This window comes from Glandiceps talaboti, unplaced genomic scaffold, assembly GCF_964340395.1.
Source record: "Glandiceps talaboti unplaced genomic scaffold, keGlaTala1.1 scaffold_38, whole genome shotgun sequence".
Lineage (NCBI taxonomy): Eukaryota > Metazoa > Hemichordata > Enteropneusta > Spengelidae > Glandiceps > Glandiceps talaboti.
Genome location: NW_027554295.1, coordinates 102018 through 116055, shown reverse-complemented (window position 1 = coordinate 116055; position 14038 = coordinate 102018). Strand labels below are relative to the sequence as shown.

The window sequence follows — 14038 nt, the reverse complement described above, 5'->3', positions numbered from 1 at the left end:
ATGACAGTTATATAAATCATTGATTTTTTTCAATAATAAATGTGATATTGTGTAAAAAAAAAGTTTGGGTTTTTTTTTTTTTTTTTTTTTTTTTTTACATATTTCTGATTTGTTTGAGTGGATATATAAAATACACAAAGCAAATAAAATATGTGTGTAGTTTCAGCATACATTGGCGGTGTCTGTTGAAAAACGAAATAAAATAAAAATAAAAACAAACAAAAAAAGAGTGAAAACTTTACTCATTCTGCAATCTTCGATCTACCATGAAATAAACCAATCAATCAACACACACACATTCATTCATTCACTGAGCGTTCTGTGTCTTTGAACAAGACAGGAAATGTATGATTGTGGGGACGAATTTTGCTTGCAATTCACAAGATCTGTGTATCCAAGGTAGAGGTCGACAAGAGAAACTAGTAGTTGCAGATGCCAGTGATAGAAAAGAAGATTTATTTATGGATTAAAGCCGAAATAATATTATCTAATCCTCATCCACATGACCATATATTTTCGTAGCTGTATCTTTGAACTATTACTACAATACTATGAGAGAAGAAGGGAGAGACAAGCAGTTACTACGAGAGGATTGGTCCTTCCAAGCATTGAGGAAGCAATGGAATAGTGATAGGGAGACTGTTGTGGATACATTGAGGAGCTGGTAGGCATCACTATATCGTTGGCGACGTTCTTACCACCAACCACGATACAGGAAAACTCTGCTATTTACTTCACGATCACGATCACGATCTTATTTTTTTTTTACCTAAATCGTCTATATAAAGGGAAAAGTATTAAAACGTTGACCAAACCTCAGGAACTTTCCTAAGTGATAACATCGTTTAACGATAGTAATGGCTTCTTCTGAAACAATTCATACTGACTTTGGAGATATAGCTGACATTGCGATGAGACTAGTAAGATTACTATTAATATTATTAACATTTATTATAATAATTGTTCTTATTATATCCATTTTAATTTTTATTATTGTTATTTCGTTGTGAAGTTCGCACGTTCAAACAAACTTGTTATCAAATGTCACGTTGATACTGATACGAGTTATGGTGAGACATGTCTTTGTTTTTAGTTGCACAAAGCAAGAGACAGAAAGAGACGTTTACATTTGGGACTATTGGGAGATAATACATATTGTTTTGTTTTGTTCTCCTTATAGGATGCATTAGAAGTACATGCACCAGACGATTGCGATCTACAGGCAAAGAAAAGTATTGGATTGATGCAAGGCGATAAGAAACAACTTGTATCGTCCGAAACCGAACGAATGGAACCAAACGGTCATCGAAATAATCAATATATGGCGGAAATTGAAGCGGGGGAAATAAGGGAGGGCGAGGATAAATACAACTATACATCACGTGCACGTTTACCAAGCTCACACAACAATGAATCAAGAGAGACAGACAAGGATATGGATTCGTTACGAAAATTAAAAACTTTATATCGATTCCTGAGAAACAGATTGCATGAATACAAGCATGTATCGTACGATCGTTTGCTGCCAAGAGACATCGACTACTGCACTAGATTGATTAGACGTGTACTTGGACGCGATTACAAAGTACGTAATTTCACCTACAGCTTGTCCAAGGCCATAAACGTTGCGGACAACAAGGCAAAGGAATTCAACAGAAGAGAAAAACAGTTACTTTGCCGAAGATATCGAACACCCGGCACCATTTTTCGTCACTCAAATGCGAAGAGAATACATGTCAACAAATCTTTGAACTATCAAAGTCAACGAACACCATGCACCACGTATCGTCACTCAAATACGAAGAGACGGCGTGGCAAGAACTTTTCATACTATTAAGCCTAACAAAAAAGTTAAATAAAAAATGCTTTACAATATGTTGTTGGCAAAGAGTAATGTGTCCGTTAGTCAAAACGGTGCAGTCTTGTAAGACAGACAATGATTCGTTACACAAATTAAAAACTTTATATCGATTCATGAGAAACAGTACTAGTCTGTATGTATCGTACGATCGCTTGTTGCCAAAAAACATCGACTACTGCACTAGTTTGATTCGAAGTGTACTTGGACGCGATTACAAAGTCATTCAACAGAAGAGAAAAACAGTTACTTTGCCGAAGATATCGAACACCCGGCACCATGTTTCGTCACTCAAATGCGAAGAGAATACATATCAACAAATCTTTGAACTATCAAAGTCAACGAACACCATGCACCACGTATCGTCACTCAAATACGAAGAGATGGCATGGCAAGAACTTTTCATATTATTAAGCCTAACAAAAAAGTTAAATAAAAAAATGCTTTACAATAACAACATGGCAATAAATAGGTTGTTGGCAAAGAGTAATGTGTCCGCTAGTCGTGTTAACACGTTACAGTCGACAGTCTTGTACTACAAGTTGTAGGATCATCGATATCGATATCGGTAACACATGTACTGCAAAGACTTGCTGTATCATCACAAGGATAAGGTGGCACTCGGTGTAGGAGATTTACACCTGAAAGAAAACAAAATAAATAAATGTACATAAATTTCATGTCGTCTATTTTGTGCATTACTATGTATGTATGTATACATGCATGTTGTATTATACGTACATACGCGAATGTATATATATTTTGCTAACGTGGGTGTCAAATGATTGATAGAGGGCGCTCTTGTCACCATTCGCTTGTCCACTTGGCAAGTAGAAAACAAAAGTGTTTACCCATTTCAAATAGTGAGGTGTTGTGATTGATTGGTTAACTTTTTTGTTTAGTCGAAAAATGTCACTTTGAAAGATTCTGTGTGTACTGAAAAGTTCTCTACACCATGAACTGGAATCCTAGATAATATCAATTTTCATGGCCTAATTAATATTCATGCTATAGCATACAATTTGTAATGTAAAACGTAGTTCTTAAAATAATCACAAGTTTTTATGCACTTTCAGAAGCTATCAATATAAAAAATGAACATCTATTTCAACACTAATATAAAATCTTTTCTTTCCTTCCAACTATTTTTTCTCCCAGTCAGCAGGATTTGTTTATTTGTTCCTATTATCACTGTTGTCAAATGTGCAGTTGATTCAAACACCCAAACCTGGAAAATCATGCTGTAATTTACTATTGATGAACAATATTCAATGGTACTTCCACATATATTTTCTTGATAGAGTAAACAAATACGTCAAGGACAGCTGGTCGGATTGTTTTGAAAAATTAACATATGTTATAACTTTCGAGACTTGTTGGCGCCGTGGTTATACAATGTATCCAAAATCCTGTCAGACATGTGCAGTGTCTAAAAAGTACAGCATAAAAACACATCCTTTGTTGGGGGGGGGGGGGGGGGGCAAGTATTTTTCAAAACAACTTGCCCGAGCCTTGAAATCACTTTTCCGCCATTATTTCGAGCCATGCATACCTCAATTTGGATACACTCTACTCTATCTTTACCACTGCAATAATGCACTAGATACAGCAACGAGCAATGAAACCACGATCGAGTCCCTCACGAACGAAAAATTACGTTTAAAAAAAATAATTGAGAGAGCTTTTACCTTGAACGGTGTACACAGGTGGTTTCTCTTCCTTCCTTAACTGGCCGGCAATTTTATTCCCGAACCAAATTAGAAAGCACAGGCCAAGAGACGTGATGAGGACCAGGCCGAAATAAGCTGCTGAGACAAGTATGATTTCACTGAACGATGATGACTCTGAGTCTAACGAGACATCACTAGTCGTCTTCTTCTCTGAACGATGTTGAGGGATGTACAGACACAATTTCGTGACTTCGTCGTAAAAGTCGTTACCGTCAACGCATCCTCGACAGAGAGTGTCTGCTGTAAGGTTACAAGGTGAAAGAACTTTTACCCCATCCGGGCACTGGCGACACTGGCGACACACTCGTACCCTCTTTGACAATACATACTCGTAGTGGTTGGAGGGACACCGGGCAGGATCTGCAGTTGGCGGTGGCTGTAGGGGCTGCTTGTCGGTGATGGTGGTGGCGGTGGCTGTCGAGTTTGAACTTGCAAAAACGACGGCGAACAACACGATGCACGGCGCCAGATACATGATTTCGAAGTAATTGGTAATTTATGTTCCGTCATGCGCAGTAGGCATACATTATCAACCACTGATTGGTTGGAGGATAAAGGTTAAAAGGTGACTAATGTTTTGCATATTTCCACAAGAACAAAAACGAAAGTATAAACATTTTATTCATCGTGTAATTGTACACGATTACAGAGTGCATCATTTTTATACATAGAAGTTGCGCATTGCCAACAGTAAAGTACGAGAATTAAACAGAGAGAAAAACGTTATCGAACACTGCCAGTGCCAGTTCCACGTATCGTCACCCAGATACATATGCAGAAAGCATGCCTGTAAGCATAATTTTCATCTCAAAGAGAAAATAAAAATATATATATAATGTCATGTCACACCAATGCGTGTATGTGGGTGTATGTATGTATACATGTGTGTGCGTGCAAGACAATTTCGTATTCAAAGAGGTTGAGGGCGCACAACTTAACGATCGTAGCATTTGGTCAGTGACCGCTTTTGCATTAGCAGCCTTTCTCAGTGTGGATGCTGTCTCTGTGTTACAACACGATCGTCGCCATATACTATCTTCGAATTCAGGACTGACCGACCACTTTCATCCCTTAATACAGTACATACATTATCAACTTAAAAGTAAAAGCGAAAGGTTTTCAAAAAAGGTTACTTTTTTATTGTTTTGCACAGTTCCTCAAATTCACAATCGTAAAGCTTACGCCCCAACGAAAGTTCATGTTCTAAGCATATGTTACAAAGTCTTTCGTCAAAGTCTGCATATTCTAAAATCATGTCTAAGACTCTGGCACCAGTGGACGTCAAACTTTTCCAAGTCTGATACTGGGTGTTAATACACATCTTGGGAATAAACAATTGAAAACACACTTTCTTTTTGTCTTCGCTTGTCTCCTGTCTGAGGTTGAACTTGATGGAAGGAAATTGATCGTTTTTGTCGACAATCCATCTTTCGTTGCGACACAGGGACTTGCTGACATAGTCTGGGTTTTTTATGCCATAGAGTCGACCGGCGTAATTTAGATTGTTCGTTGAAAACGGTAAAGTAACCGATTGCTTTTTATCAAAAGCTAAGCCCTGGTGATAAACGAAGTCTAAATTTGCACGCCTGCGCAGTAGATAATTTCCTCTCACTGTAATGGTAGTTGATCCGGTGGAAGAAAAATTTAAAACAGTGGACGAGTGGGAAAGAGGACGTTTGAATTCCCACATGGTGTGTTGGAGTTTAGAGCCTCTGAGGTGAATAGACGATGACATTTCTCTTTCGTCAGGCACTTTTCTGTGTCCAATTACGTGTGAAGACACAATGTTTACCATAAAAAAAACCATACTGGCGCGACCGTCTGATGATCGCACCGTGTGATATTCAACATTGTCCATTGATGTTTTGAGTGTGAATGGCACTGTATTACTTTCTCCCCTGCTTTTGCAGGTAGAAATCCACGTCGATATACTCGGCATTGCTGTCTTGCACTCTGCCAATCAAATGACAGTTAGGATTTGATCGTGCACATACTTCAAGTTGTCTCACTTCATTTTTGTTTTCGACTTTTACACGCATATTGAGCACGTCGCAGTCATTAGGTAAATCGAAAACGTGTGGAAAAAAGCAATGCATGAATTTGAAAGTCTTTTCCTCGACCTTTGGCAAGACACTGAATCTGTTCACGACCATTCGCCCATCTTGAACGAACGTTTGGCCGGGTTTCTGTTCTGCCATGGCTAACGTCATGTTGAGGATAGGTATGGTTACGTTTTTTGATGAATTGGCTACCACGTTCAGTTTGTATGACACAGCGTTACCGAGAGAAGTGGAGGTCACCTGAGTTCTCCTTTTCACAACACTGACATTATCATTTGAGGGTGAACTTTCGAGCATGCGCAGACACTTTTTAGCTTTTAATCGCCGGTACTGGAGAGGATGTAAAAGTCCCTTGAGGACATCAATCACTTCGTTACCATATACGTCACGCAATGTATCGAGTAGTGACGTCTTTTTTTCGAAATCGCTAGTTTGATTATCCGACGTCAGTCCATGCAGGAGAGAAATCCCACCCGATAATTCCTCGACAAGTGAAGGGTCGTCGTTAACGTGTGAACACCATTCCCAAACTTCCTCGTGTGTGAGGGAACCCCTGAGTTCTACGTTGGACTGACACAGCTTTAAGAAATGACGACTGTGTGATGACGACATGCAATACAGCATTATGCTCAAATCGTTTTTGGGATGGTAGCAAGGCAATCCCGCAAGTACCACCGCGCAAATTCCCAAAGAATAACAGTCACAGACATGACTAAGCCTTTCGAACTTGGGACGTTTTGACAATGCCAACTGTATGTCGAAATATGGTATCAATGATGTCTGTCTGGTAAAGTGAATAGATTTTAGATTGGGGGCAGCATCGGTGACGTGTAGAAGGGTATTTCTTGGCAGATACTGGACGTCAAGTCCCGTGAGACCAGGGTTCGTTGTACGTGCCAATACGGCAGCCGTTGCTTGTTGTTGGTTTTCACTTTTATTATTTTTTTTAAAAAACGTTTGGAGACCAAAACGAGTCATCACGTCAAACACGACAAATTCAGACGACCCAAAATCAATCAGTTGATACTGGTTTGAATTTCTTCTGTATGTGATATTTCCAACAGTGATATCGCAATGAACCACTCCAGCTTCGTTAAGAAAATCCAATGCTTCGAGTGTTTGTTTCAGAAAATCACCAACATCGAGAAGGTTGTTTTGTATCACACAGTAGTGGAACAAGTTTTCTCCTGCATACTGCATGTATATTTCCCGCACCACTTCCACGTTATTGTTTTCCTCATGGATGTATCTTACGTGAGTAAGTGAACGAATTCTTGGAACATACCCATGTTTCGAATGGTCCATGTCGTTCAAGTATCCCATGACCAATGCATCTTTTCCAAGAGACGTCAAAAGGAGGCTATCCAGCATATCATTCTGTGTGATATGGTCGCATGGATTCTTTTCGAAGAAGACATTCTTTTTCACCACAGTGTCCGTGTTAGCAATGATGGCACATGTACCAAATGAACCACGATTTAAATCAATGCGCTTGCCCTCACTGACTGGCCTGTCTGCATTTACCTTGGCATTTACGGGGGTAAAGTGTCGAGTTTTCCCCATGAAAAACATCTCTCCAGCGTCGTTGTTGCTCTTGCTCATGGCAAAGGTGTGAATGATGGAAAGAAAGAAAAAAGTTCACGTATATACAAGGCTATCTATTTTCTCGTGACGTGTACGCGGGCACGTGGAGTCAATAAATTGCACTGCTTGAACAAGCACCGGAGTCATTTCAAACATGGGTATTTCGAGTGAATTTCTCAGACACATTGCCAAAACTGGACTGTTTGTAGAACAGGAATTTAGTGATGCCATCGTTGACAGAGAAGTCATGGTCATGGACGGTACGCAGAGTTTTTATCGCATCCCTACGTTGTTGAATAGGTTGTGCATATGTACTCAATACAAAAGTTTCACAGAACTGTTCACCGAAGCCACCACCATTGGTGCAGTGCGCGAAATTAAAAGTAAGAGTGAACCTGTTATCATAGAAAACAAAGTGTGGCATGTGAACTCTGTAGACGCTATCGTAAACGCCTTTATCCATGACACTATTGATTTCGCAGTTCATACCAGACAGATGCAGGAAAAAGTACAGCCTGCCATGGAAAACTACCTGTCTGACTTGGTCGTGTGTGTGGACGGTGGTATACCGTTTGCGAAGAAGACCACAGTTATGAAACGTTACGAACAAACGTCCGATCAAAGGTGGATAGACCGCTTAACGAAAGAGCTCGACAACACAGACAGGTTATCAGAAAAGGACAAACAATCTTTGATTGACAAAGCGAAGAAGAAACTCACAGCAGCGATAGAACACTTGCCTACATTTCCGTATAAGGGAAACCTGACAAAACTGATGAAAAGTGAACAGTTCAGAACACGGCTCATGACGCTGTTTGAAACGTCTTTGCAAGAGACGCTTTTACCAATACCATTCAGAGTGTACAGCGTTCAACAAAAACAGAGACATGGACATATAAACTGGTGGAAGAAAGTGAGTGGGAGTGGAACATGGACGGAACTGGAAACGGCTTTAAACAGTCTACAGTCCCCTCCTCTAGAGGCCGACATTATGACCACTGTGATTGCAGATTGCACACAAAGGAAAATCGTGATCGTTTCTGTAGACACGGATTGTCTTCTCTATCTCATAGCCCGTGGGTCAGATGCCATGTTGGTCAGTCAACGACCACTAATAACACACTGCGGTCAGGTGGCAAGGAAAGGAACTTGCCTAAATTTTGATCACTTGCAGAAAGCCCATACACACACACCATGTCTTTTGTTGGACTTTTTAGTGTTGTTAAGTTTTGCAGGTTCCGACTACCATCAAAACTACCCCTATTTCGGAACGAAGGTCCAGTTACACCTGTACAAACTATTCGAACAAAAACGCCAAGCACTATTGAATGGAGAAGACGTCATGAACCACCCTTTTCCCATCGTGGAAGTAAAGAGCGAATGGTTTCAAGCAAAAGGCAACGTTGGAAAAAAACAGAAGTGGTTACAAGAGTTAAGATCCAACGACCGTTTGTTTTGCTTTCGTTTCAAGGACAGGATATGCCTGTTTGAGTTCTTACCCGCGAAACTGATCGAGTTCATCGAGGCTATTGGTAGCAAAATGAAATACCTGAAGAAGAGAACGAGTACATGGTCCCGAAATGTATTGTTTATGAGTCAATTCGAACACAACATGAGGCGACATTTCTACTTACTGGAGTACATGACAAACTGTCAAACTAACGTCGATGTTGCGGTGAAACAGGACAGTCTACTGGCCAAAAAATATGGGTATACAGCATCGGGATTGTTTCGCCTTCCCTTTTCACCCGTTGGAAATGAAAGATAAAATTGCAATAAAAAATACTCAAGTATAAATGTTTGTGTTTTGTGTTTTGTTGACTAGCATGGCTGATTACATTGCACCGAAACAATGGCTTGTTCGCTCTATCAAACGCACAGTGTTACTAACACCAAACACAATCTTCGAATCTCTCCAAATGAATGATCCGGCAAAAGAACCCATCCTTCTAGCCAATGGTATCGACAAATCAAGGTTAAAAGACCACCGACTCTTTGAAACATCGTTTTCGTCAAAATCAATTGTGTTATGTAATAAAACTACAAATCCCGATTTCAGAGAAGGCCCTTTACCAAAATGGTGGATACTTGATTCTATGAAAGTTAGTCCAGTGGAATCGTCTTCACAAAAACCTTTTTACTATACGTGGTCGGTGTATCTGGCAGACAACGAAAATCACAGGCATAGGGATTTGGCAGTACCTAAACAATGTATCGTCGATGACAAGGCAATGCAGTTTTGTGAATACAACATAAAAGATGCCAGTAAACCGGGAAACGACAAAGCAGTCTTTTCCAACGATACCAGACATATCGACAGATTGGGCGAAGTGGCCAATAATTACCAATCGTCGACGGTAGTCACCATAAAGAGACCAAAAACAGAAAAATGCAATATCGAATCGTTTGTAGGCTCCCCCCTACACTTTCGTTTAGAACAGAGGGGTTATCATATCGAACTGTCGGATTTCACGAGATACAAAGCTGTCATCGAAGACAAAAAACACGGTTTAATAGTGACAGGTGAAGAAGGAGAAGAAGACAGGGACGACTTGCAATCTCTTTTAATAGCGGCAGTGATGAACGAAACTGTGAAGTGTTGTCTTCATGGTGCTTTTGACGAAAAACTACTGGAGATTGACAGATCCACTGGAAGAGGACAGTATCCCATGAGACACAATAAGAAAGGCGAAGGTGTGGCTGCAGTAATACCGTTTGACGTCATAAAGAAATTCGTCGCTTGGGCTAAACACTTGCAAGAGGTCAGTGGGGTCAAAGACTGCAGGAACAAGCGTTTGGTTTTAATATTGAACAGGCATTATGACTACAACAACGTTTATCCCTTGCGACTTACAGTGGAGGTACAGTACAGAGTAGCCTCGTATGAAAACAAATGGAACGACGTGTCGTGTGTACTCAAAAAAATTCTCTTCCCCAAATCTATCTTTGAAAACACGACAGATGATATGGACGGACAAATGACTATAGGTGAAGCTGACGAGGAAGACGATGTTGATGATGATGATGAGGATGATGAGGAGGAGGATGAAGCTTTCCAACAAGTATTGCGAGACTATGATATAGAAAGTGAATACTAATTCTCACCATGTTAACTTTTGTATATTAATGTACATGTTCCTCGAGCTCTTTACATTGTCACGGTTGGTTGGATACAAAAAAAATGACAGTGCACTCTGCCATCATCACTTCTGCCGTTCTATTTTGCCTGTTGAGCGTGTGTTTAACACTACCTCACTACCACAATGACAACCTAATAGATGACGAATGTAATCTACATGTACAGCAATGGAGAAAAGACAGTAAATGGTTGTCTGATCGAGATTTACATTGCATTTTCACCAATGCTAATCATTCGGCCCCCTGTTTATGCAATGCGACAAAAGCCTGTATAATTCCGGGTGAACTGGTTGAATCAGTAAGAGAATCCACAAAAATATTAAACCTGAAATACGAATACAAAGGATGTGATTGTCTTTGTGACGTGGATAAAAAGGATCGTTTCAATTTCGGTAAATGGAAATGTCATCCATCAATAGACAGATTCATTCGTAGCAGAGTATTGACAACTCGACTGTGTGAAGACGCGACAACAGAAACAGAAGGTGATAGTAATACGTACGACATCAAAGATGTTTCATACGTTTTCGAGGACATCACATCTACTAACGACACAAGAACAAACCAGAAAACATCAAACGGTTTTTCTGCATTGAAAGTCAGTATTGCAATAGCAATATTCATTGGGTTGATTGTAGTGGGTATCATCATTTCAATCGTTTGTCGTGCACTGGATAAACATGGTTCCAACCCCCTAGATGAACACGAGATGCATTGATAAGAAATAAGAACTTCAGAATCTTCTTTTTTTGTATCTCTCTCAGAGTCTCTCTCTCATGCTTGTACATCATCACACAAATCAAATACATCTATTCGCAATAAAATATTCTTAATAAAACATTTATTGTCATTGTGTAATTTAAAAAAAACGTGATTGAAAACAATTAGTCACTGGTTGATAGTGGCTGTGTACTTTGTTGGTGCATCACTTCTGCAAGTAGTTCCACAAAGTATAAAAAATCCTGTATATACTCCTCACTGTTTTCTACTTGGTTTCGTATTGCAATGATTTGGTCAACACTCGGAAGCTCTTTACCATGAGGGAGAAGCTTAACAAGCTGTTCGAACAAATCGGCATTCAGTTCCTGCAGTTTTTCAAATGCAAGGTTAAAAAACGGCGCCCATACTGCCAGTACATTTGTAAACTTCCACACCAACCGTCCGTCATCGTTGCCGCTTTTGATGTGACGAAGAACTTTGGCCATCCCAACGACAGAAATGCCCAAGGGTGTTTTGATTTTGCATGTTTCTTTCATGTCATCCAATACCATCATAACGGTTGCATACTGATGGAATGGTATATTCTCTGGATTGAATTGTCGGAGAACACTCTGTCTGAGTTCCTGTAAGAACAACATAGAAAAAGAGAACGTTGTCATCCACATTGCATAGTGAATTGTAAAACATGCAATACAAGCGAAAGAGATAGAGTATATATATTCATTCATTCATTCATTCATTCATTCATTCATTCATTCAACATATCTATGTTACTTACAATGTAAGCCAAGTAGTCGTACGGTTTGTAATGCTTGTTGGCCAAAGGAGGCGCAGATGACATGGAATTTGCCAATGGTAATTCACTGGCAAAAGCTTCATCGGCTTTCCTCTTTTTCTGTAGTGTACTCTTCCCTGTGAAATACATAATTGAATGGTAAAAAATCCCCCGTCCATCGACATTTATATACTATTTCCATTGCCTTCTGACGTCATAATCTTCGTACGAGAAAGGCTCAACACAAAATGTTGACGACATGTACTTGATGTGTGCAAAACGTCATACTTTTTGAAAGATTCGATATCATGCATGTCTTTTTCACGTAACACATTGACGTCATATATTTTTTGGACGATTCGATATCGTGTATCTGATGTCATGGTGTGTGTCTCGTGCACGTAACACGTTGACGTCATATTTTTTTGGAACAATTCAATATCGTGTATCTGATGTCATGGTGTATGTCTCGTTCACGTAACACGTTGACGTCATATTTTTTTTGAACAATTCGTATCGTGTATCTGATGTCATGGTGTGTGTCTCGTTCACGTAACACGTTGACGTCATTTTTTTTTGAACAATTCGATATCGTGTATCTGATGTCATGGTGTATGTCTTTTTCACGTAACACGTTGATGTCATTTTTTTTTTGAACAATTCGATATCGTCTATCTGATGTCATGGTTTGTGTCTTGTTCACGTAACACGTTGACGTCATATTTATTGAACGATTCGATATCGTGCATGCCATATTGTGTGTGTCTCGTTCACGTCACAATTTGTTTTTGAAAGAATCAATATGTCATAGTGTTGACGTCATAATTTTTATCAAAACGGCTCGTCTCGTTCACTTAAGATGTTGATTACTTTTGTTAAAACATAATGTCACAACAAAAATGTAATGTCATAGCTTTTACCTTTCACATCATTCCCATTGGCGTGTTCTTTCTCAGTTTTGGAACATAGTTGCCGAATCATATACTATTTCTATGTCGTGATCAAAACAAAAAGATAGCTCAAAAAAGACCCATAAAAATGTTATTGTCAATATTCTTTCTTTCTTTCTTTGTATTTTTTTCTTTATCAAATAGTCACCTCTATCAACCATAGCAAATACCTAGCCAACGTTAGTCGTCCCTGGTAGCTCAATTGGTAGAGCAGTGATTGATGAATTTTATTCAAACAGATCACAGATGCTGGTTCGAGCCCGGCTCGGGGAAAACTGTTTTTCTTGTTTGTGTTTTTTTTTTAAATTACTTTCAGTTTGCTCGCGCCACACACATTTGCTAACACAGAGACAACATATACGGCGTGTTCCGGTTATCGAACGACCGGTCATTTAGCAGGTAAGCATCGTAAGAGGGCGCCCCATATTCGACAAAGTGAGTAAACAACGTTTCAGTGTTAAAAAAAGTCAAATTTTATTGACATAGTACGCCATTAAGTGTAGAAAACACTCGACACCGAACATTCCCAATCGAAATAAAGATCTCAAAATGTTTTTCTCATTGCCATTCTCTTTCTCGTAATGTCTTGCCATTTCTTTTGCAAACGCATCCACCCTGCAATGAAATGATCCTGACTTGGCATGCAAACAGAGATAAGCTGTGACTACAAGTAAAATAGCTTGATAACAATCGATCTGGATGCTGTTGCTTTGTTCTTTATCATATATAACGACCACAGAGATCGAATTCTCGTCTTTCCTTGGACAAAGAAGATTTTCCCTCATGATGTTCCATTTCATTATGATGTTTTCCTCATTGTCCTCTTGCATATCAAGGAATAGAATGTTAACGCAAAGCCGTATTTCTTCACTGTATTTAATCTTCAGCCTGTTCCAATACTCGTAGAGTAATGTATTGTTTATTGGAATATAAGTGTTTTCGTTAGTGATCGACATGATGTCAATGTCATTTGTGTGATCTTGTGCGATTGAATGGACCAATTCCATCAATGCAGTTCTGAACACGTCTTCCGCCGACATCATTGACAATGGGACAAGACCTGTTATGTTAATGTATGCTCACGGACGGACGGACGGATGACGAATGGAACTGAAATTCCAGACACTTGTCATTTGTGAGTGGTACATCTTTACATTTCGTAGCCCAACACTTTTGGCTTAGTTCGTGCCTGTCTTCGTCCCACACAAAGTACTGTTTTGCCT

At 39.5% G+C, this 14038-nt stretch overlaps 2 protein-coding genes across 2 annotated transcripts; both read right to left on the bottom strand.

Annotated features, from left to right (window-relative positions):
* Nucleotides 1–1473: 1473 nt before the first annotated feature.
* LOC144453287 (uncharacterized) lies at nucleotides 1474–4063 on the bottom strand. The gene is made up of 2 exons (XM_078144548.1): nucleotides 3547–4063; nucleotides 1474–2499 (listed from the first exon to the last, which is right to left on the bottom strand). The coding sequence occupies exons 1-2, from the start codon at nucleotides 4061–4063 to the stop codon at nucleotides 2366–2368; spliced, it is 651 nt and encodes a 216-aa protein (XP_078000674.1). The 3' UTR covers nucleotides 1474–2365.
* A 7191-nt stretch (nucleotides 4064–11254) lies between these two features.
* LOC144453286 (uncharacterized) lies at nucleotides 11255–12015 on the bottom strand. Its single transcript, XM_078144546.1, has 2 exons — nucleotides 11869–12015; nucleotides 11255–11713 (listed from the first exon to the last, which is right to left on the bottom strand). The coding sequence occupies exons 1-2, from the start codon at nucleotides 12013–12015 to the stop codon at nucleotides 11255–11257; spliced, it is 606 nt and encodes a 201-aa protein (XP_078000672.1).
* Nucleotides 12016–14038: the final 2023 nt, after the last annotated feature.

Coding starts and splice junctions, on each gene's coding strand:
- LOC144453287 (XM_078144548.1), bottom strand. CDS start 4,063: ATGTATCTGGCGCCGTGCATCGTGTTGTTCGCCGTCGTTTTTGCAAGT. Junction 2,500..3,546: donor ACCTGTGTACACCGTTCAAG/GTAAAAGCTCTC, acceptor GTTTTCTTTCAG/GTGTAAATCTCCTACACCGA.
- LOC144453286 (XM_078144546.1), bottom strand. CDS start 12,015: ATGTATTTCACAGGGAAGAGTACACTACAGAAAAAGAGGAAAGCCGAT. Junction 11,714..11,868: donor ACGACTACTTGGCTTACATT/GTAAGTAACATA, acceptor TTGTTCTTACAG/GAACTCAGACAGAGTGTTCT.